General features: G+C 40.5%; 1 protein-coding gene across 2 annotated transcripts in view; it reads left to right on the plus strand.

Annotated features, from left to right (window-relative positions):
• Positions 1-23,562, plus strand: part of mrtfba (myocardin related transcription factor Ba) — a 73,768-nt gene that overhangs the window by 32,927 nt on the left and 17,279 nt on the right. Inside the window, exons 3-12 of one of the 2 annotated variants that reach the window (XM_056469273.1) lie at positions 6,167-6,232; positions 12,085-12,140; positions 12,384-12,459; positions 14,413-14,574; positions 14,661-14,830; positions 19,156-19,293; positions 19,380-19,630; positions 20,093-20,261; positions 21,915-22,703; positions 22,798-22,917. In XM_056469273.1, the coding sequence (XP_056325248.1) occupies positions 6,167-6,232; positions 12,085-12,140; positions 12,384-12,459; positions 14,413-14,574; positions 14,661-14,830; positions 19,156-19,293; positions 19,380-19,630; positions 20,093-20,261; positions 21,915-22,703; positions 22,798-22,917 (1,997 nt within the window). The remainder of the gene's footprint in view (positions 1-6,166; positions 6,233-12,084; positions 12,141-12,383; positions 12,460-14,412; positions 14,575-14,660; positions 14,831-19,155; positions 19,294-19,379; positions 19,631-20,092; positions 20,262-21,914; positions 22,704-22,797; positions 22,918-23,562) is intronic. The other variant, XM_056469274.1, reaches the window with a different exon arrangement.

Genomic DNA, 23,562 nt, shown 5'->3' on the forward strand with positions numbered 1-23,562 from the left:
TAAACGTAAAAACGCTACGGTTACTAAAGTAACCCTTCGTTCCCCGAGGGGGGGAACGGAAATGCTATGTGGAAACTTCCACTATGGGGATTTCGTCAGAATCCAATCATCTGAAAGAGTATAAAAACGGGCCAATGAAATGCCAATGAGTTGGCAGCGTCAGCGTGCACAGCTGGCGTCAATGACAATCAGTCATGCTATAAAGACGCAGCCAGTGCCATGCTCGACATCCTTTTCTAGCTGAAGAGACTTTCACGCTCAACAGCTAAGGGACAATCGTTGTGGCGAAGGAACATAGCATTTCCGTTCCCCCCCTCGGGGAACGAAGGGTTACTTTAGTAACCGTAGCGTTCCCCTTCGGATGGGGAACTCCAATGCTATGTGGAAACTTCCACTATGGGGAAATCTATGGAAAACGCCACAACGAAAGAACCTTACTGCGTCCCTGGCGAAGGGTGTGCCACGCAGTAGAGCGAGCGCACCTACAACGCCCCGAGACACAGTCTTCCAACGTGTCCCCTGGCCCTCACTTACCTGTTCAGAACAGTTATGTTTTTCGGGGAGTCGCAATAACCCAGTAAAATAGGCTTTGATACGACAGTACGTTGGGAAAGCGTTCAGTCCCGATAGGGAGGACGCTGCGGAGCTCACCTGTTACCCAGAGGGGAGACCTGGTGACAACCTATGGACTAGCCCAGAGATGGGGAGTCCTTGCATAAGGATGGTTAGCGGGGAGGGAAGACACGAGCCTGCCCTAGAAGGGGGGACTATACCGTGGCTGAGTGAACGTATGGGATCGCCAGCGGGGATCACACATAGCAGGCACCTATACCCAGAACGCGGGCTGACCAGCGGGCATGCCGACAACGTAACGGGCCAACACCTGACTCCTCCGCTGAGTCAGGTGCTGGGGGCCTCGGAGGAACTCTGCAGGGTTCGCCAAAGAAATGGGGAACTAAACTGACAAAGCTGAAAAAGCGCACGTATCTCCGGGTTAGGGAGAGTGGCGCAGCAAGCGTGTTTCGACACCTCAACCGAATCGTTTCCTCAATCACCAAGGGTTGCCTAATACCCTTGAGGAAACCGGCTCCACTCGCAGATTGTAAAATTGCAAATGTATTGGGTGTCACCCAACCCGTAGCTCTACAAATGTCTGTCAGAGAGGCGCCGCGTGCTAACGCACAGGAGGATGCGATGCTCCTTAGTGGAGTGCGCTCTCACCCCCGGGGGACACGGCTCACCCTGGCCCAAAGGCGAGGGAGATGGCATCCACTATCCAGTGGGCCAACCTCTGTTTAGATACGGCACTTCCCATCTGCCGACCACTGTAATGGACAAAGAGCTGGTCAGAGGATCTAAGGCTCTGAGTGTGGTCCCCATATATTCGCAAGCGCGAATCAGGACACAACAATGAAAGGGCTGGGTCTGCCTCCTCCGCGGGCAGCGCTTGCAGGCTCACTACCTGATTGTTAAACGGCGTGGTAGGAACCTTGGGCACATAGCCGGGCCGGGGTCTCAGGACAACGTGAGAGTAGGCCGGCCCGAATTCTAGGCACGAGTCACTGACCGAAAATGCCTCCAGGTACCTAACCCTCTTAACCGATGCCAACACGACCAGCAGAGCTGTCTTCAAGGACAGAAATCTCAAGGATACTGAGTCGAGTGGTTCGAAGGGATCCCCACGTAGGCTCGTAGCACTACCGCGAGATCTCAAGAGGGTATGAGAGGGGGGCGGGGTGGAAACATCCGCCTAGCACCTCTGAGGAACTGGATGATGAGGTTATGCCTCCCCACGGTGCCGCCATCCACGCATCATGATGAGCGGAGATGGCGGCCACGTAAACCCTCAGTGTGGAGCGCGACAGCCTTCGCTCCACCTGTCCTGAAGGAAAGAAAGCACAACACTGATCTGGCAAGATCGGGGGTCTTCTCGGCGAGAAGCGCACCACTCAGTGAATAGACTCCACTCCAGGGCGTAGGCATGCCTCGTAGAGGGTGCACTAGCCTGAGTGATGGTATTGACCACCGCCACCGGTAGGTTACCTAAGTCTTCCTCGTCGCGTCTTATGGACCCCACGTGGAGGTTCCACAGAACTAAGCGAGGGTGCCAGATGGTGCCCTGTCCCTGAGAGAGTAGGTCCTCTCTCAAAGGGATTCGCCAGGGGGGGGCGTCGCGAGGAGGGAGAGTTCTGATATCCAGGTCCGGTTGGGCCAGGGGCGCAACTAGCAAGACCTGCCCCTCGTCCTCCCTGACCTTGCACAGAAACTGCGCGAGTAGGCTCACTGGGGGAGTGCATACTTACGCATGACTCGGGGTGGAGTCGCCATTCTCCCGGGGAAGGAGCTGCCGTGAGAGCCTGTTGGCCGCACGGTTGAGCCCATCCGGGGTGTGAATAGCAAGCAGCGACTTCAGCCGCGTATGACTCCAGAGGAGCAGACGGCGAGCGAGCTGAGACATGCAGCGGGAGCGTATACCCCCATCCGGATGGAACACGCTACCGCGGCCGTGCTGTCCGTCCTGACCAGCACGTGTTGCTCCCTCAGCACCGGTAAAAAGCGGCGCAGAGCGAGAAACACTGCCAACAGCTCTAGGCAGTTGATATGCCAATGCAGCTGGGTTCCCCTCCACAGGTCCGCAGCAGCATGCCCGCTACACACGGCCCCCCACCCCATACTGGAGGCATCTGCCGAAACGACAGCCTGCCTGGACGCCTGACCTAGGGGCACACTGGCCCGTAGGAAGAAGGGGTCCTTTCCAGGGGGTGCGGGTGCGGTGACACAGCGCAGTGACAGTCACTCGGTGTGTGCCCGCGTGCCATGCGCGTCTGGGGACCCGATCGTGAAGCCAATGCTGTAGTGGTTTCATATGGAGCAATCCGAGCGGCGTGGCCGCGGCTACGGATGCCATATGCCCCAGGAGTAAAACCCGCGCTCCATCTCGGCTGGAGGGCCGGCTCGATTGCATCCTTCGCCAGGAGGACAGCAATCTCCTCTCGCAAGACAGGGGCGGACGCAGGACTGACCCTGGTCGCCCGTGAACCTGGGAGGCCGTTTAGCGAACTGAATCGCATAGCCGAGTCTGGTCGTATGGATGAGCCATTGCGATGGGCTGGCCCGCGCTAACCAGGCAGGCAGAGCCCCCGCAAATGGTCCCACCCGCACGATCGCTGACGTGCCAGCGGCGGGGCAGCGTGGAGTGAGTGGGCTCATCCGGGGAGCGCTGGGGTCCCACAGGAGAGCAGGAGAGGAGATGTTCTCGTCTCGCACTCAAACTCCAGGAGAGGGGCTGGGAGTGGAGAGAAAGGAGACCGTTCTCTCGTGCTCCATGAGCCATTGGCGAAATGCACCGATCCTGCGAGCTGGAAGGCATAGCGTCCCAGACTGGCAGTGTTCGGGCTGTCACATCCAGAGGAGGGGAAAAGTGCTCTTTCACTGAGGATTTTGATGGCGTTTTTTTTTTTTTTTACGCCTTTAAATAACGTGCCCCGCCCTCCAGCGGGGAAAGAGCAAATTCCCTCCTCCCCAGATGGCCCGCCTCAGGGACGCTTCGCGGTCCGTTTTACCGAACTTAGCGGCGCCCTGGGCGGGGGACGCTGGTTGCCTGCGCGATGCTCGGCGCAGCCGCGTGGCCGGAGGCGCAGGCGGGGCGGCGAAGCAAAGCTGCAGGCGGGCGTCCTCGGCGAAAAAGCAGCGGATGTGGATGGCTCGGCGGGGGGGAGCGGTCATACAATCCCGCCGATAGAGACCTCGCCCATCGCCTCCGACTGCTCTTTCACCGGCGTGAATTCCTGGGCGAATTCACTGCCAGTGTCGCCGAACAGGCCAGCCTGGGAAATGGGTGAGTTAAGAAAGCGAACTTTGTCAACGTCACGCACATCACCAGGTTTAGCCTGAGGTGGCATTCCTGGATCACGGATGTGATCATCGTCCTTCCCAGGGCACACACAGCCGACTTTTTTTTTTTTTTTTTGTAAGAGCATAGTCGGTTGCGGTGCGGAGCGCATGCTCAGTCCTGGGTCAGAACCATCCTCGCGCAGCCGGGCCAGCGCCTGCGCTTGGTAGCGCTGGTAGGTGGCCATAGCGTGCATGGTGAGGGGGAAGGCGCACGCAGCACACTGCGTGAGCCTACTGTGCCCAACCAGGAAGAAGGGGATGGGGAGGCTTAGAAGGTCTCGCCTTCATCCTCCACATCACACCCCTCTAATCGGTCCGGCCGCGGAGCTGGGGGATAAACCATCTCCAGAGCCACGGCCGAAGCAGCCTGGGGAAGCACAGCCGCAAAGTCTGCTTCTGGATTCGACGCCGCGCTCAAAGTCCCGGAGGGAGCGAGCGGGTTCGAATCCTCGTCAGACCTTGACAGCCCAACCTCCAAGGATGGTGAGGATGGAAGCGCACGCAGATCGGGCAGAAAAAAGTGCCCTCAGGACAGCGTGAGTTTACTGTGCACTTCCGGGAAGAAGGGGACGGGAGGCTTTGAAGGTCTTGCCTCCTTATATCCTCCACATACACCCATCTAGTCGGTCCGGCCGCGGGGCTGGGGGATAAACCATCACCAGACCCACGGCCGAAGCAGCCCGAGAAAGCACGGCCATCATGTCTGCTTTTTAGATGCTAACGCCGCGCTCTCCACCCCGGAGGGAGGGAGCGAGCGGGCTCGCATCCTCATCAGACAATGACAGCCCATCCTCCGATGCAGCGATGGACATCTGACCCCCGGTGTCATCAGGTGAGAGAGCGACCATCCAAGGACGGAGCGCTTCTCTTCACCTGAAGCTTGGATGGAGCGCGTGGAGGAGCGAGAGGTCCACGGCCCGGGGGCGGCGGATTTACTCTCACTGAAACCCTCAGATCTGCCCGAGTGCCAACCGCAGTGCGGGGGACAACTGGGGTGGGTGGCTCTTTTGCAAGAGCGAGCCGCGATCTTAACTGCGCAACAGACATGACATCAGTGATGGCATGCACTGCCCGCGAGCACCGCATTAACATGCTGGACCCCCAGACATGAAACGCTTCGCTCGTGCCCATCATCCGGGGATAGGAAACCACCGCATCCAGAAACGCACGGTCGGAGTGACGTCTTGAAAAAGACGCGCTGCACGACCATGTTGCTCTTTTAGGAAAGCTTTTTTCCTATATACAAACCGCTCTTGGAGGACCGGACCCAAAGGACGCCAGGCAAGGGAGAAATACCCAGCTCGACCATCTGCCACTGCGTATACGCGCTCTGGACCGGGAGAAGCTGCTTCTCGATCTCTCTCTGTAGACACAGGTTGGAGATACCCTCAAAGACTCTCTCAGAAGCTTCGTGAAAGGCTCTGAAAGCGAAAGGATGTCGAGCATGGCACTGGCTGCGTCTTTATAGCATGACTGATTGTCATTGACGCCAGCTGTGCACGCTGACGCTGCCAACTCATTGGTATTTCATTGGCCCGTTTTTATACTCTTTCAGATTATTGAATTCTGACGAAATCCCCATAGTGGAAGTTTCCACATAGCATTGGAGTTCCCCATCCGAAGGGGAACACACATTCTTTCGTACTGGGAAAAAAAAACTTTAGAGCTGCATTGCAATCTTGTTATTTTATGTCTGAAAACCCCATTCCGTCTATGCACACCTGTGCATAATGTTTCTAGAGCCACACTGAGCTACATGAACTCTGCATTAACAACAATGTGCAGCTGCGTGTTGGACCTGCCATCATATGTTTATAAATTCCCTGAGCTCATGATTCCTGATGAATGTCAAGTGTTATCATGTTGTCTTTCTTTCTTGAACAATTTGAGCTGTTTTTATAATCAGCCAAGTAAATCCGGGAGACTCAGCCGAAAAGAGCAAAGAAAAATGTCTTGAGAATTTTCCCAGGAAACCTTCCAAACAGCATGCTTCAAAAGGGTCGTTTAAAAGCCTGTTGTTTTGGTAGCAGGAAGAACGTCTAGTTTTTTTTCCCCTCCTCATGAATGGTGGCTCTTATGTAATGCTAGAGAGGAAATGTGTGTGATTTCGGTTGTGCTAAAGGTTAGATATCCTTTTGTTGTCTATGCGTGTCTGTGGGTAGGTGTGTTAATCAAGTGAAAAAGTCCCTTTTTTGTGTGTAATGTAGTGTTTTCAAGTCTATTCTCAAAGTTGGGTCAAGAACATAACCCTGCTTCTGCTTCTGTCCACCAGTTCTCCAGCTGAGGCTCCAGCAAAGACGCACCCGCGAGCAGCTCGTTGAACAGGGCATCATGCCACGTGAGTACTGCTTCTGCCATCTAAAGCTGCTGCAGGCACCAGCAAAGGAGAGAGATGATTCATATTTACTCTTTCATGAATACCGCTAATGAAAACAAATATGTGAAAATGTCAAGTGTTAGTTCTGTAAAGCCATTCTCTGACCCATTTTTTTATTATAATCCAAAAAATAAGTATGGCGTAACATGATTTTTAAGTAGTACTGAACGACTAAATCACTAAACGCAAAAAAACAACAAAATGTTTAAACTGCTAATGCTGCGATTACACTGTGGTCACATGACGTGAGAATAAAGTGGACTGCAGGACACACATCGGGTTATGAATTTCCATATTTTCAGCCATCGTTGACAGTGTTGGGGATGAAAGTTACACTTGAAAGTAATTAATTACAATATTGAGGTACTCCCCCAAAAAAGTAAGTAGTTGCATTACTTAGTTACTTTTTATGGTAAGTAATACATTACATTACTTTTGAGTTACTTTTTATTACCTGGCAGAGGCTGGGTTTCTTTCAGAACTTGCAGGGGGTGTTTTTCTTCATTTTTAAACAAAGGACCTCTACAATTAAAAAACACACTATATAACCTTCATTTACTTTTTAAAAAACACATAAAAAATTTATAATCCTGACTCCAAAGCTACACATGCCGTATATACAGATTAATGAAAAATCACAATCCATTGAAACAATCCCCTTTGATGCGTTCAAAGTAATGAGAATACTTCCATAGTTGATATGTAAGGCACTGCCATCTTGGTTTCTCATTGAGTGCTGGATTCAATGTGACAATGTTAATTTTAATTCAACATTTAAAAAAAAAAAAGCTAATTAATTAAACTAAAAAAAGTAACTCTCATTTCTTTTTAAAAATAACTCAAATATCATTACTTTTTAATTTTGGTAATGGGATACTTTACTGGTTACTTAGAAAAGTAAAATTATTACATAACTCACATTATTTGTTATGCTTTACCCCAAACACTGATCGTTAGGATTATCCGCGTATGTGTAATTTACCCATATTGTTTTGATATATACAGTTGAAGTCAGAATTATTAGCCCCCCTGAATTATTAGCCCCCCTGTTTATTTTTTTCCTCAATTTCTGTTTAATGGAGAGAAGATTTCTTCAACACATTTCTAAACATAATACTTTTAATAACTCATTTCTAATAATTGATTTATCTTATCTTATTTATGTGATGTGGGTAAATGGGCTGTTTCAATCCGGCTACCACAAGTATATTTCAAACATGTGGGAAGCACTGGAAACTATCATTAAAAAAAAAAAAACATTTGGTTGTTTTTATTTTGCGTGGCCAACATTTCATTTTGAAAGAATACATTAATATTGTGTTGGTCATAATATTAAAGGTGCTCTATGTAAGTTTATGACTCTTCTAAAGCATACAAATACCATAATATGTTTGCAGATATTTAAGAAACATGCTAAGTGAACATTCTTGTTTATCTGAAAAATTATGCTAAAGTCAGATATTCTGAAAATGTGCGTTACGTGCCGAAACGTCCGTCTTTGTTTTGGTATTTTTACCCCACCCAATGCCAGTTTAGCCAATAATATTTCAGCAGCCTGGGTTGCCTTTATGGAAAATGTGACCAAAATGCGATCTCCGGTGGACAGTAGCAGACTCCAAAATGAGACGCAGATTCAGAATTCCAGAAGGTGGTTAATAATTTGCAAATAATATAAATATTAAAAACGTAAAGAGGTGTGAGCAGGTTACACTTAGGTGAGCAGTTTACACTTTAACCTCTTGTCCTAACAACACACTTTGTGACGAGATTTACAGTGGTAAGCAATTTGCCTGTTTGCACCAGACGAAACACGACAGAAATGTACAGCCATTTAGAAGCATAGAATAGTGCACTTACTGCACTTCAACTAAATGGTAAGGCTTATAATCTAATTAATACATATGAAACCTCTTAACATTATTAAATGTACATGCTGAATCACTGATTTGTGTTTGCTTGCACCGAGTCACATTTCTGAATTTTAATTTAAAACGGTTTATTTTATTTTCAAGATCTGAATTTGCTGCTGTTTTCACAAGTATGGCAATAAATGTCATGTAAAATGGTATTCAAACTTACATTGCTAGCATTTAACACTGAAAAAAGCACACATGGTGTACCTGAGGCGATCATTGTCAGTTTAACCTGTTGTTCAGCTGCAAGCAATAACCACTTCTAAAATATAAATTTCAGGTATTGGTTAGGACAAAAAAAATAGTTTTAATATGTAAAATTCCTTCTATCGCGTACTGATGATTTTTTTTTATTTAACACAACTTAAATTAGCCCTAAATCAGCCTTTAGGCTCAGTAGTCAGGCATGCTTCTGTTGGTGTTGCCAATCTGGCAACCTGCGTTTGCGTGTGTTTTGAACCAGCAGGGCAAAACCTAGTTCAACCACTGGGTGTCAAACTTGCATACCGTACCTTTAAATGATAGATTGCTTGTCTTTGCTATATAATACACAAAATAAAGAACTTTGAAAAAATCACATTAAATTGCAGTGACAATATTAGTCAAAAATCACCACCATGTTTTCTGTATTGCCTTTTTCTGGTCGCACTGAAGACCATTTCTTGATTAGTTACTCTAAACTACAGTTAAGTTTTTGTACAGCCTTATTGCAATAATTATTATGGGAATAAATAATCAAGAAATTGTGCACAATGAGACCAAAATATCCATATCCATGAGTTGTTGTCATAGCAACAGTTCTGGTAGCTCAAACCTGCTCAGGAGCAGGTTTATTTAAAAAAAACAGGATTACATCAGGTCTTTTCAAGCAAAGGTAATACAGAAAGTATGTACCAAATGCTGATATTTTCTTATATTATTAGTAATTATGTACACTTGGAAAAATTATAAAATAGTAAAACAAAAATAAAATTTTTTTATATATATATATATATATATATATATATATATATATATATATATATATATATATATATATATATATATATATATATATATATATATATATATATATATATATATATATTTCCGAAATGATGTTTAACAGAGCAAAGACATTTTCACAGTATGTCTGATAATATTTTTTCTTCTGGAGAAAGTCTTATTTGTTTTATTTCGGCTAGAATAAAAGCAGCTTTTAATTTTTTTAAACACCATTTTAAGGTCAAAATTATTAGCCCCTTTAAGCTGTATATTTTTTCAATAGTCTAGAGAAAAAAACATTGTTATACAATAACTTGCCTAATTACCCTATCCTGCATAGTTAACCTAATTAACCTAGTTACGCCTTTAAATGTCACTTTAAGCTGTATAGAAGTGTCTTGAAAAATATCTAGTCAAATATTATTTACTGTCATCATGGCAAAGATCAAATAAATCAGTTATTAGAAATGAGCTATTAAAACTATTATGTTTAGAAATGTGTTGAAAAAAACACATCTTCTCTCTGTTGAACAAAAATTGGGGAAAAAATTAAACAGGGGAGCTAATGATTCAGGTGGGCTAATAATTCTGACTTCAACTGTGTGTATATATATATATATAGTTTAAGTTGAAAAAAATATATAAACAAAACTTATGCAATCTGCACTCCAAAATGAAAGTACAAAAACTGTCACAGGGCGTTCTCCCCAAGGGGTTCAAAGAGAATATTTATTAATATGATATTTTTAAATAGAATGGCATATTTTAAGGTACTAGCTTTAGTACAGTTTGTGTAAAAAAATAGACATGCACAAAATTCAACAGTTTTTTTTTTTTTAAGGAATAATAATATTATGCAGTCAACATATATGTTTTGACAGCTAATATGCAGATGATTTTATGCTTCGCTAAAGTTGCAGATACTTATCAATATCAAAATGCTTTTTTTGATGCAAAATTTATTTAAACAGCCGGTTATTCCTTACGCTGATTAAGAATCTTGAATGTAAATGTAAAATTAAATGAATTACTAAATACTCGACACATGAAAATGTAAAGCCTGCAGCCCACAACAAAAGTGTAAAGTTACTATGCGTCATATTTACCAAACCGTTTACTACGAATTTATATAATTTTGCTCACATGGATAATTGAATATTAATCCGATGATGTCATTACGCTGCTGTGCCGTCAGCCAATCGTTGCATTGCTGATCATGATTTCGACGACCGATAAATCTATCCTTCACAACACACACCACAATCTCAGATCAGTTCATCCAGACATTTTAATCTGATTCGTGAATTTATTTGAAGAACCAAATTAGCTAGAGATCAGTTATCAAGATTAAAAGATTCAGGATCTGCCAAATCATCTTAGATCATTTAAGCCAGGTACGATGAACGGACCCCAGATGTCCAAATCATGTTATTACTTGATTTTTGTAATCTCACAGCATTTGACAGTGTCTCTTGTGTCTATAATAAAGCTCACTGTAAGTCATGTGAACAATCCTTTCTGTTTATGTGCATTTAAGAGAGGAAATCAGTTGGTGCTGTGGTTTCTGTACCACGTCTGCTTTTGAATCAGTTGTTTTTACTCTCGCTCATAATTGTAGTTCAAAGGCTGGCACGGCTGACCAATGCACGTTATTTTTTTGATTGCTCACCTCAGTTCATTTCGGTATTGCTCATAATATTTTTTTTCCCATTTAAGTCACAGAGCATCATGCAACTCTCACACTCCGGCTGAACTTTTTTATTTTTTTATTTCCTCTGTTCGTCTCCAAGCTGATGAGTGACAGCACCCTGCAAGCTCTTTCATAATTTACTGTAATATCAGGCACCGATTTTGCAGGGATTAAGAGTCCTGAAGGGCAGCGTTTAGTCTGTGTGCTAATCTCTGTGTGGGCCCTCCCATCAGCTCATGAGGGCAGACACTACAGAGCAATTCCATGCAAATGTGAACCTTACTATTAAAAACATTAAGTTATTGTTATTATTCACACCTTACAGATATTGATCTACCTTTACCATTGCACACATTTTGTAATATTTTATCAAGTTTAAGAGTCTCTTTAACACTATAATGAAATATGTTTATTTTATTATAAAGAGATGAGATATTTTGTTAAAATATTTTTGTTTTTGACTATTAACTATTTACCTTAGTAATGTTGGTAAATTAAAATAAGTTGGTTAAATAAATAAAAAATCCTAATATTCCTAAATGTATTGTTAAAAAATATCAATATCGAATGATATAAAACATGAAACATGATATCGTGATGATTATTTTGCGACATCTCCCAAACCTAGTGTAAAATACAAGCCCACACAAAAAAACCTAGCAACGGTTTGCTATTTTGGTGAAAATGAAATTGCTCTATGTCTGTGTATCATGTATACATAATAAATATATATAATTCACACATATATATCAAGTCAAAACTAACTTTTATTTTGGATGCAGTTAATTGCGATTAACCTTTGCCCAGCACTAAAAATAAAAGAAATCATGTTTGTTCTACAGAGAGACAAGTCTAATCTTTATAACTCTTTTACTATTTATTTTGGTTTGTGCAGTTTAATTCACAGAATTTCTACCAAGTATGATGTGTATACTGTAAATTTGCATACTTTTTTGGTCACCACGCATGTTTATTTTCCTGAATTAAAATATAAAACACATTTACAGATGGATATCCCTCGACTATGTGTAAATATAAACGGATGTTTTAATATACTGTTAATTTATGTTTCAAGCTTTTAATGTCACACATGCATGAAGCTGGAATTACTTTACAGCATTTAGACAGACTGAAGAAGACCGAAGTGTGTGGGTGATGGCCTTGTGTCCGCACGAGATACGTTTTCTCTTTCTTGATGGATTTCTTGCTTTTTTGTGTGTGTACAGCCCTGAAGAGCCCGGCAGCTTTCCATGAACAGATCCGCAGCCTTGAGAGAGCCAGGGTAAGAGACGTCCACCTGGCCCCATCTGGGGATCTCTGATCCCTCCTGAATTCTCTTCAGGTTCCCCCAGCTCTCTGTAATAGGACACATGTGAACCTCTCAGTTGATTTAACAGCTTAAGCCTTCTGTAAATGTGTTTGTTATTTGCAACGCACAGAGGAGATCGTTATGGTGGTTTCTCTCTGATCCCTGAATTACAGAGGGATTTGGTTTTCTGAAACTCTGTATCCTTTCTCTCTGTAGACTGAAAATTTCCTAAAGCACAAAATACGCAGCCGCCCAGAAAGGGCTGAGTTGGTCCGCATGCACATCTTACAAGGTAATCCTCCATTTACAATGCATGTAATGACAGCTTATCTGCATTCTGGAAAAAGTTTTGTTGAGTCTACTGCCCTTCTGAGCAAAGCTGGAGCCATTCCAAAACTATTGATTTTGTCCATTTAAGTCAGTTCTGATTAATTTAAATGATATTTTAATTTGAATATATTAATTTAAAAGAATCAGCTTATCAGTTGTTTCAGGAATCTGGCTACATTTGATTCACTGAAGAGAATGAACAGAAAAGTTTTTTTTTTTTTTAAGAATTAAACTACAATAGTAATGTTTTGTCTTATTGGTATCGCATATTTGCCAGTGACGATAGCTTAAAATGAATTTAAGCTATGGATTTAAGCTAGATATTTAAAAAAAAAAAAGTTACTTTGATTCGCTTTCGAAATGCAAATAAAAACTGGATAAAATCTGAGAGATTTGTTTTTGCTGTTGAATGTCTATTGAGTCACAATTTTGATGTTTCCAGCTTTTCATTAAGAAATATATATACTTAAACTATTAGTGGAACAGTCTAGCACTTTATCTCAGTGAATGACAGATTTAAGTTTCATCACATTTGAAGGCATACAGTTGAAGGAAAAGTTATTCCTGATTTTTTTTGTTTCAGAAGTTTTTTTTTATTTCTTTAAGTTTAGCTGGAATGAACGCAAAGTTTTTCATTTTTATTTTCTTAAATTATGCTTAATATTATTTACAATTTTTTCGATTTTTTTTTTTATTTATTTTAAGGTACATTTTTTGCTATTAACAAATCATTAACTAACACTTTTAGCCCAATAAACTTCTAATTTGTGGCTCATTAATATTTAGTAAGGTAGTACTTAGTTTAAGCATTGGGTAGTATTAGGCACATAGAGTAAGATCATACTTTATACATACTAAACAGCCTATATGTTAATAATTAGCAAGTAATAAGCCAGTAGTTAATAGTATTGGGAAATAGGGAATTGGTAATTAACAGGGATGCTTTGATCGATCAACGGGAGATCGGTATCAGCTGATAATCACATTTCATGACTTAATTGGTACTCGCTAATCTGGCTGATCTCATAAATTAATCACAAATGTTTGTTTACGAGTTTACAAGCAGAGAACACAAGAACTGAAATCTTTTTACATACAGTATCAGAACTAAATGTTCTGTGTTTTCAACAATATTGCAAGTTGATTAAATCCTGGCTAGAAATATTAGGTAAATATTAAAAAACTAAAAAAATTTTAACTTGAATATTTAATAATTTAACTTTGTAGTTGTAATATACGTATTGTAATAAGCAGTAGTTTATGGACCTATTTCCTGTTAGTAAAGAAGTAATTAATGGATTTATAGGTGTGCATTTTAACTCCTTATGCATCAAATATGCCCTCCAAACTTTATTGAGACATGTTGAATACTTCTTCCATGATTTGCAATGTTTCCAAATTGCTTTATTAGGGATTTTTCTTGCCCATTTTCAAAATCTGTTTTGTCTATTTTGTTCTGTAAAGTTGATTCTGACCATGACATGTCCACATTAAATGGTTAAGTATCTTAAGTATCATACTTAAGCTTAAGTATCATACTTAGACTGAAAATGTGCTTTATGGATTATAGAATCAGAATCAGTATTTGGTATTAGCCAATCACCATGACAAAGAATTGGTACTCAGTATCGGCTGAAAAAATCCTGATCAGAGCATCCCTAGTATTTAAACTACAGTAAAACCCCTAGTTTACCAAGTTAAAAGCTGAATACTCGTCTCTTGTAATGTATTAAGTACTTTGGCCATATATTAAAACTAATTATGTTTAAATGGGTTAAAAATGTTTTCTTTCAACAATATTTGTGACATATTTCAAAAGATTTTTAATTTCACAGGAGAGCTGATAATTTTGAGGACAAGTGTTGGTTTGGATGATTACTGTTCTGTTTGTCACTGGTTTATGGTGGTTTGGCAGAGACTGTGGCAGAGCCTTCTCTGCAGGCCACCCAGCTGAGGCTAAAGAGAGCTCGACTGGCTGATGACCTCAATGAGAAGATTGCGCAGCGCCCCGGCCCAATGGAGCTGGTGGAGAAGAACATCTTGCCTGTGGACTCCAGCCTCAAGGAGGCCATAATTGGTGAACATTCACACTATTGTAGCTTAATCAAATTGGGTTAAGGGATAAACATATATGAAATATTGTCATTTGTGTTCTTTGTGTAGATGGTCAGATGCAGTACCCTAGAACTCTAGAAGACCTAGTAGATGAAGACAGTGGAGATGCATTTTCACCAGAGCAGCCAGCCAGTCAGGAGTCCCAGGGATCTGCAGCCTCACCTGGAGAGATCAGGACTATGGAGGAGACTTCACCACTGCCCAATAACTTGCTACAGGTAGTTATAATTACTTGTACTTTAAGGACAGACCATTTAAGCTCAACGTATTCTTTAGGTTTCAAATATTTTGGACAATTTGCATAAATGCATGATGCAAAATTCAGCACCAGCATAGTACTCTTATACTGTCCACGCATGCCTGATTTTTGTAACTTAGTTTACAAAGTAGGGGTGTGAACATAGACTGGTCTTAGAGTTTGGCTTGATTGCGATTATAATGTCATTGGTGCAGTTCAAATCAACACCACTATGCTTTCCACAAACAAGTTCACCTATGATCGGTCATTGTGTTCACACGTTAATAAATTTGCAACAATTTCGAAAAAAAAATGTTCACATTGTCATTATGGGGTATTGTGTGTAGAATTTTGAGGAAATAATTTATGTTAATCCATTTTGGAATAAGGTTGTAACATAAAAAATGTGGAAAAAGTGAAGTGCTATGAACACTTTCTGGATGCGCCGTTATATGCTTCCATTTCCTCTCTAGTAGTCAGTGTTGGTGAAAGGCTGTCCCACCAAACTTACAAGCAGTGAAGTGTACGTACACAGTTGTGGGCTTTTTAATTAGTTGGAGTGTATAAATTACTCACACTTGTGTCTAGCCTTCCTCGCCATATTATGCGATTACAGCATAGCGTATATGCAGAAAATGATACGTCGTACGTTATAATCTGTTATGATCTATTACTGAACCCATTCTGTTCAGGTGTTTCTGCAACTTGAACGTTTTGCTTTGTCAGAAAAGAAACAGAAAAAGATCGAATGAGAGTGACAACATGTCTATTGTATTAAAAGAAATCTTCAGTAATATTTTAAATTAGTACAATCTCATCAATTATAAAATAAAGTAAGCAGTCACTTAACAAAGCATCAATCTTTCTTTTATGTATGTTTGTTTGTTTGTTTATTTATTTATTTATATGTGGTAGCACTATTAAATGGAGTGTAATTTGAAGGGATGTGCATTTGAGTGTGCATTTAGATTAAAAAATGTGTGAACTACTAAAAGTTTGCTTTGGGCTTTTGACTCCAGCATTTTAGTCACACACACACAGGTTGGTTTGACAATTCTGCTTTTTTGCAAATATAAACATACCAAAGTCATCCTAACCATGATGGTCTGGGCTATGGTTTATCTCTGATGTGAATCAGTCGTACTAAATTACAAAATGAACAGCTATTGATGACTTGTGACCACTTGTGTGTGTACTGTATGACGGTGTATGCTGACTCAGAATGCATACTCATGCAACAAGCAGGAATGACCCTATGCAAGTATTTCTACTAACCTTGATGAACAGCTAACTATTTTTAATCATTTTTAACCTTTGCAACAGACAGACTCAAGTGGCTTATAAAACCAAAGGTTTAAAAAAAACAAATGTAATACAAACAGTTCTTTCCATTTTAGCACCTTCTTTTTCATAGTCGTTACTTAGCAACAGGGGCACACGGCTGCTGGCTTACAACCAATAACAGGGTGAACACAATCCACTGAGTGCAGGAGGAGCAATCGAACACTGGTTTAGACCAGACACTCAAACTAAGTGTCAAAGCACCTTTAGGGGGCATATTTACTGTGGTCCAAGTGTGATAGCTTTACAATGTTACAGTAGTGTTGGTCTGGATTCATACTCGCTTGATTCCATTGTGACAACTTAAGATGAAGATGAATGCAGGAATGTTTAAAGACACACGCCACATGGTAGAATATAGGGCTGGGTGATTTGGCCTAAAATCAAGTCTCGATTAATTGAACATTTGAACTCAGTTACAATTAATGAACGATTAGTTTATTTTTTTACCCTCATAGTTCACTGATAAGTTTTGTACAGTAAATCTACTCGTATATTACAAGTCAGAGAATTCTGAATGAAGGGTGCATTACTTGATTTTAAAATGATTGAAGGAAACACACACTATCTACTATCTATGAATATTTATTGAACATCAACATGAACAGTTGAGTCGCCGCCAGTGGTGTAGTTGTTATTGCATCGACACATGCACTCCAGTGCTCACGGCGACCCAAGTTTGAATCCTGCCTCGCAATCCTATGCCGATCCTTCCCCTCTTTCTGCTCCCCATGCTTTACTGTCAATACTCTCGACTGTCCTATACAATAAAGGTGAAAACCCCTAAAAAATTATTTGAACAACTGAAATTAAGACACACATTGCCTAAAACCAACAGTCACCAAAAGTGTAAAGAAATAAATAACTTTTGGAAACAATTTAATTATTTTCAATGTTTTTCATATTAAAAGTAGAAAATAAGCAGTATCTCTTCTAAATAAAATAACTCTTGTATATCCTGTAAATAATATTTTATTAACAGTGCATTTCTTGCGTTTTCTGTAAATAATTATTTAAATGTCATGGACAATTTGCTGTCACAAGGCATCTCTGACGCAGCCTCCAATCATCATCAATGTAGTGCAAATTAGGCTCAAGAATGGGTCCATCGTCCTACTAGGGCTGTTCAATTCATCGAAATTCAGTTTCGATTTCTTTTTACCTTCTAACGATTATGAAAAAACATTAATCGAGAAAAAACGATTATTGCATCATATACCGCCCCCTTTCCGGTTGGACACATTTGTTGCTCTGCAAAGCTCAGTCTCACATTAAAATTACTAAAAGCATGTACTGTTGTACATGTTGTAACGTTTGCAGCATGGGATGCGCATCATTCATTAATGTACATTCGAATCATTCATGTTTTTACAAGCGCGAAATAAATTGCATGCTGTTGTGTGTGTGTGCATGCTCAGCCTCAGAGACAAGCAGAACACACACATCTAAAGTCATCTTAATGTGAGCGGTTTAATGGTCGAATAGATTTAAATTTGTGTCAAAACGCGGTGTTTAGTGATTATTCAAATTAACCCTCATTTTTGTAATAAACGAGTTGAGAATCAAAAGACATGTGAAAGAGAAACCATATCTGAACCTCACTGCTCTTAAAGTGACAGCATGCAATATTCCTGCTGCCGACTGTTTTTATCATTAATCAAACAACAAAAAGTCAGAGATTCATCTGAAACAAGTGAAAAATTGCATAAAAAAACTAAAGAAAATAATAAAAAATAAAACACTATTTACATCCAGGGTGAGAGAGCGCATGTCATAATATAATTCCTTCCAGAATAATCTCTAATGACCACCTTCACTATACACATGGGGATAACATAGAATACACTGTGAATATAAAGTTGAAGTCAGAATTATTAGCCCCCCTTTCAAATTTTTTTTTTTTTTTATATTTCCCAAATGCTGTTTTACAGAGCAAGGAATTTTTCACGGTATGTCTGATAATATTTTTTCTTCTACAGAAAGTCTTATTTGTTTTATTTCGGCTAGAATAAAAGCAGTTTTTAATTTTTTTTAAACTTAATTTTAATGTCAAAATTATTAGCCCCTTTAAGCTTTTTTTTTTTCTCGATAGTCTACAGAACAAACCATCATTATACAATAACTTGCCTAATTACCCTATCCTGCATAGTTAACCTAGTTAAGCCTTTAAATGTCACTTCAAGCTGTATAGAAGTGTCTTGAAAAATATCTAGTAAAATATTATGTACTGTCATCATGGCAAAGATAAAATAAATCAGTTATTAGAGATGAGTTATTAAAACTATTATGTTAAAATTATGTTAAAAATGTGTTGAAATAATCTCTCTGTTAAACAGAAATTGGGGGAAAAAATAAACGGGGGCTAATAATTCTGACTTCAACTGTATATTCAACCCATTTCCTCCATTTTCTCAGGAATACATCCTACTTTAAAATTAACTACAGAAGTGCTTTTTTTCATTGTATAGATCTCAATAGTTGCATCTATCCAATTATTTAAGGTCGGTCGCTCTTGTTGTAGCCATTTGCATGTGATGCTTTTTACTGGCAGCCATGAGAGCACACATCAGGTATTTATTGTCTGCCGTTACTTTATCTGGATTTACACAGCCAAATTATAACAACTTACTTTTTAGAGGTATATCTCTTTCAAATAAATATTCAAGAACCTCCTGTATTTCTTTTTCTATTATTTCTGAATATATATACATTCCCAAAAAATATGATAATGGTTTGCTTTGTTACATCCACAGTTTCGCCAACATTTTGGAGACTTGTTGGTATGTTTGGTTTTTAGTGCTGAAGTTTTGAAGTATCTAATAATGTTTTTTCAACAGTATTCTTTCCAGTTTTAATTCCATTTTCAATGTGAAAACACTCCTTGAATTTCTGGGGCCAAAGTGCAGAATTTGGTCTTTCAAGTTTAGCAGAAAGTCTGAAATTCATTGTTTGTTGTTTTCACAGCACTTTCCTGCAGTCACCACTACTTCGACAGATTTCCTCAAGCCTTTTTCCACCATTGAACAATCCGTTAGCCCGCCAGCTCCCATACCACAACTAGTCACAGTGGCCCCTGTGAAGTCAGGGCCCACCCTTGTAAAGGTCAGTAAAGATCTGCCTTCTGTGGCTTCGACAAAAATGTATTAAATCCATTAACTTTAGATGTCAAACCTCTGTTTGATCTACAGCAGAGTCAGCCTAAGTTACCTGGAGACAAGAGCCGCAGCAAGAAGAGCAAGGAGGCCAAGCCACGTGTGAAAAAGTTGAAATATCATCAGTACATTCCCCCAGATCAGAAACAAGAACCCGACCAAGCCCCGATGGACTCCTCGTATGCTCGTTTACTACAACAACAGCAGCTATTTTTGCAGCTACAGATCCTGAGCCAACAGCAACAGCAGCACTACAACTACCAGACCATCCTTCCTGCACCTCTCAAGTAAGCAAGAAGATCCGGATCTTGTGTTTAGAACTGCTTTGCCAATTTGGTGGATGCAAACCATTTGGCATTTCTCTTGCTTGATTTGATAAATGCCGTCTTTTACCTTTGAAGCTCGCCATTAGGATGTGTTTAGTCGACCATTAGTATAATGACTGCATATGAATGATTTTAGCTGGAAAATGTCTGAACCCTTTTGTTGCCCCGAGGACCATTGCCTATTTTCCAATAACAAATCCTGTTTATTGATTTTTCGTAATGGCAGGAAGTTGATGAGGTTAGTCCTCCGCTTCCTTTTCCATCTCTTATTCTACAATATTTATTTTGACTCCTGTTGTTTTCTGCCTCTGCTTTCTTTGATCGTGTTTATTTATTGAGATTGGGTGAGTGGACGAATTGTTCCTGTTGTGACGTTGAGTATTGTTTCTCCCCTAATTTCCCATCTGCTTCTCACCTCACCAGGCCTGTGATTGAGGGCCAAAACAGCAGTGCCACAGTGGCTATCAACAACACCAATAGCCTTCCTGCCTCGATTGTGGTGTCTCTGCCCACAGCAACACCTGTGCGGCCCAATAGCACTCTTTCCAACCGCAAAGCTGGCATATTACCAGCCAACTTGGAGGAGATGAAGGTACTGAAAAGTGCAATCAATATTGGATCATTATTTTGAAAGAAGTCATTGTAATATGCGGATTAATGTTCAAGAAACATCAGTGTTCAAAATAAGTGTGTTTCTTTATGTGAAACTCTGTTTTCAGCATTATGAAAGTGAAATTTCAAAAGAAAAGCATTTATTTAATTAAAAAATCTGTTTAAAAGTATGTATTTTAGGAAGTTTAAACATGTATTTACTAGGGATGCTCCGGTCAGGAATTTTGCAGCCGATACCAAGTAGCGATTCTTTGTCATGGTAATCAGCTGATACAGAGTACCAATTCTGATGCTTCAAGCTTTATAACGCCTAAAGCACATTTTCTAGATCTCTCCTTACCTAAGAGAATAGTTTAAGAATGTTGCATATAATCTCTAAAACACATATCTTATAACCATTTAGTGTGGTTGCAGTTTACAAAGAATAATTGATAAACAATGTTAAAAAATTGGTAAGAAATGACTAACAATGCAATTAAGCAATACTGCAAATGATGGAGGAAGAATTCATCATGTCTCAATGAAGAAAAGGTTTATAGTAGGCTATAATTGATTCATAAGAAGTTACATTTACTTACTAAAAGGAAATAGGCATATAAACTACTGTTTATTGCAATAACTAGGCCTATATTACAAAAAAGTGATATTGAATAAGTAAAAAATATTTATATTTAAGTTTTTTATTTTTTTTATTTGAAGTTTTAGTGAACTTGATATATTATCAAAAACACACAACTTTCAGTTCTTGTATGTAAAAATGCCTAAATACATGCAAGGCCAATAAAATATTTAGCTCATCTCCAACTTTTGATAGCAGTTAAATGATTGCAGCTCCGGACAGTCTCACAGCAGCTCAATGAGAGAGCGGGGATTTTCTTTACTGCACTGTTCATTTAACCTAACAAATATAATTCCTAGAACATCACTGTGCCTCTCACGATCTGTTCTCTTGCTCATTCACTTTCGTCGCCATGATTTGCAGGGTATTTTATCTAATTGGTGGGTGTCATGGCGCCGCTATGAATATGCGGGAGAATGGCGGAGCTTCCGGGAGAGGCCATATGGTTGGATGAGACACTAGACTGCAGCTTAAAGCTCCGGAAATACAATGGTTCCACTTGCAACAAAGAGACAAAAACTAGCTGCTGTAACGTGAGCACACTCACGCCCCCATGCATCATTTACCTCATCACGTGTTGAAATCATCTGCGATGAGCTCACGTGCATCTTCCTCTGTGTGTAAACTCATAAACAAACATTTGCAATCAGTTCATGAGATTGACCAGATTGGCAAGTACTGATCGAGTCATGAAAAGGGATTATCGGCCAATAATGATCTCCAATCGATCAGAGCATCACCACTATCACTTTTGATCAATGGAATGTGTCTTTCGTGTGCGTCTTTAAGTTCTTTCTAAAAAAATGTTTTAATGTAAAATGTTTAGCAGGTGTTGTTTAATGTTAAAAATAAGTGTGTATAAAACTACTGTAAATAAGCAAGGAAATAACATTTACTTTAAAATTAAGTAAGCATCCTATTCATTAAGTTTGATTGACAGCAGATTGTTTTTAGCAATAAACCCAGAAATTACTTTATTTGCTAATTTCACTAATAATGTGTTCATTTTGGCAGGTGGCAGAGCTAAAAATGGAGTTAAAGTTGCGTGGTCTTCCAGTATCAGGAACAAAGACTGACCTTATTGAACGGCTCAAGCCTTTCCAAGAAAATCCTATCACTACTGCACCCAACAACTCCTCCACAGGACCTAAAACACAGCCCTGCAGCACACTTATGGAAGTTTCCAACACCACTACAACCCTCTCTCCCATCCAACTGCCCACTAATAATTTGAGCTCCACTCCGCCTGTGTCTCCAAGTTCCTCAGAGTTTCTCAGCAGGGAGGACATGTCCGTGGAAGGACAAGCAGAGATACAAAACCGTTGTTTAATAAAGGCAAACCCTGTTCCTGAGGAGCAAGACAGGAGACTACATGAAAAGGAGCGACAGATTGAGGAATTGCTGCGTAAACTGGAGCAGGAGCAGAAACTGGTGGAAGAACTGAAGATGCAGCTTGAAGTGGAGAAAAGAAGCGGAGTTGTACCATCTGTGGAAAATAACAACATTTCTAGCCCAGGCATCATGTTGGCATCTGTCAAAGCAGAAAACACTGTTTCTCCCAACTGCAAACTGAGTTCACACACTACACCAACTCTGGTGAAGCTTGAGGAGGCGCATCCCAACCAGGTGACAACAGCCCCTCTCCGTCAGTTCATTATCAGCCATCAGGGGGTTCCACAAGTCATCGGGCACCCCCAAACACTTCTAACTACTCAACATGGGGGCACTCAGATCCTTCTTCCAATGCCCCTGGCAAATAATACCACTACCATCCAGCTGCCCAATACTAATGTCAAACTACAGGTATCCCAAAAATCACTTTTTAATTGCTTTCTGTCAGTGTTAAAAAGTGTATACTTGTTTCAACACTCATTTTAATTTCCATGTTTATTTGTAGCCAGTCTTGCAAGCTGTTTCTACACCAGGCACAGGTCTAATTCAGACGCCACAATTGCAGTCCACCAAAGCAGAAAGTCCTACTTCACAACAGCTGCTCACTCACAACCACATAGTTCAGGTCAGTCTCAAGATAGAATTTAAAGAATGTTATTTCAAACTTTTGTTATGCAACAAATATATTTGGAATGATTTCTGAAAAATCATGTGACAAACCACAAACAAACCTCTTGTAGGAAACACACTCTTTCCTCTCTATATGCAACAGACACTTTATAAAACTTATTATAACACTATGTCTTAAGCACTCACTAAAGTAGCACAAATGTTTACTTGTGGATGCACCACAAATCAAACTGCACCACCTTTCTTCAGTTAAACAAAGAGAAAACTGAAGTCATTGCATTTTGGAACAGAGATGAGGTTCTCAAGTGAATACGTACCTTGGCTCTAGGGGTTAAAACAACAAAAAATAAGGTAAAGAATCTTGTTGTTATTTTGAGGCAGATATGAGTTTCACTAGTCATGTCAAAGCAGTGACTAAATCAGCATACTATCATCTCAAAAGCATTGCAAGTATTAGATGCTTTATTTCCAGTGAAGACTTAGAGAAACTTGTTCATGCTTTCATCAGCAGCAGGGTGGATTACTGTAATGGACTGCTCACTGGTCTTCCCAAACAGACAGTCAAACAGTTGCAGCTCATCCAGAATGCTGCTGCCAGTCTTCTGACCAGAACCAGAAAATCAGAGAACATCACACCTGT

Source organism: Danio aesculapii, chromosome 12 (genome assembly GCF_903798145.1).
Source record: "Danio aesculapii chromosome 12, fDanAes4.1, whole genome shotgun sequence".
In the NCBI taxonomy this organism is placed as follows: Eukaryota; Metazoa; Chordata; class Actinopteri; order Cypriniformes; family Danionidae; genus Danio; species Danio aesculapii.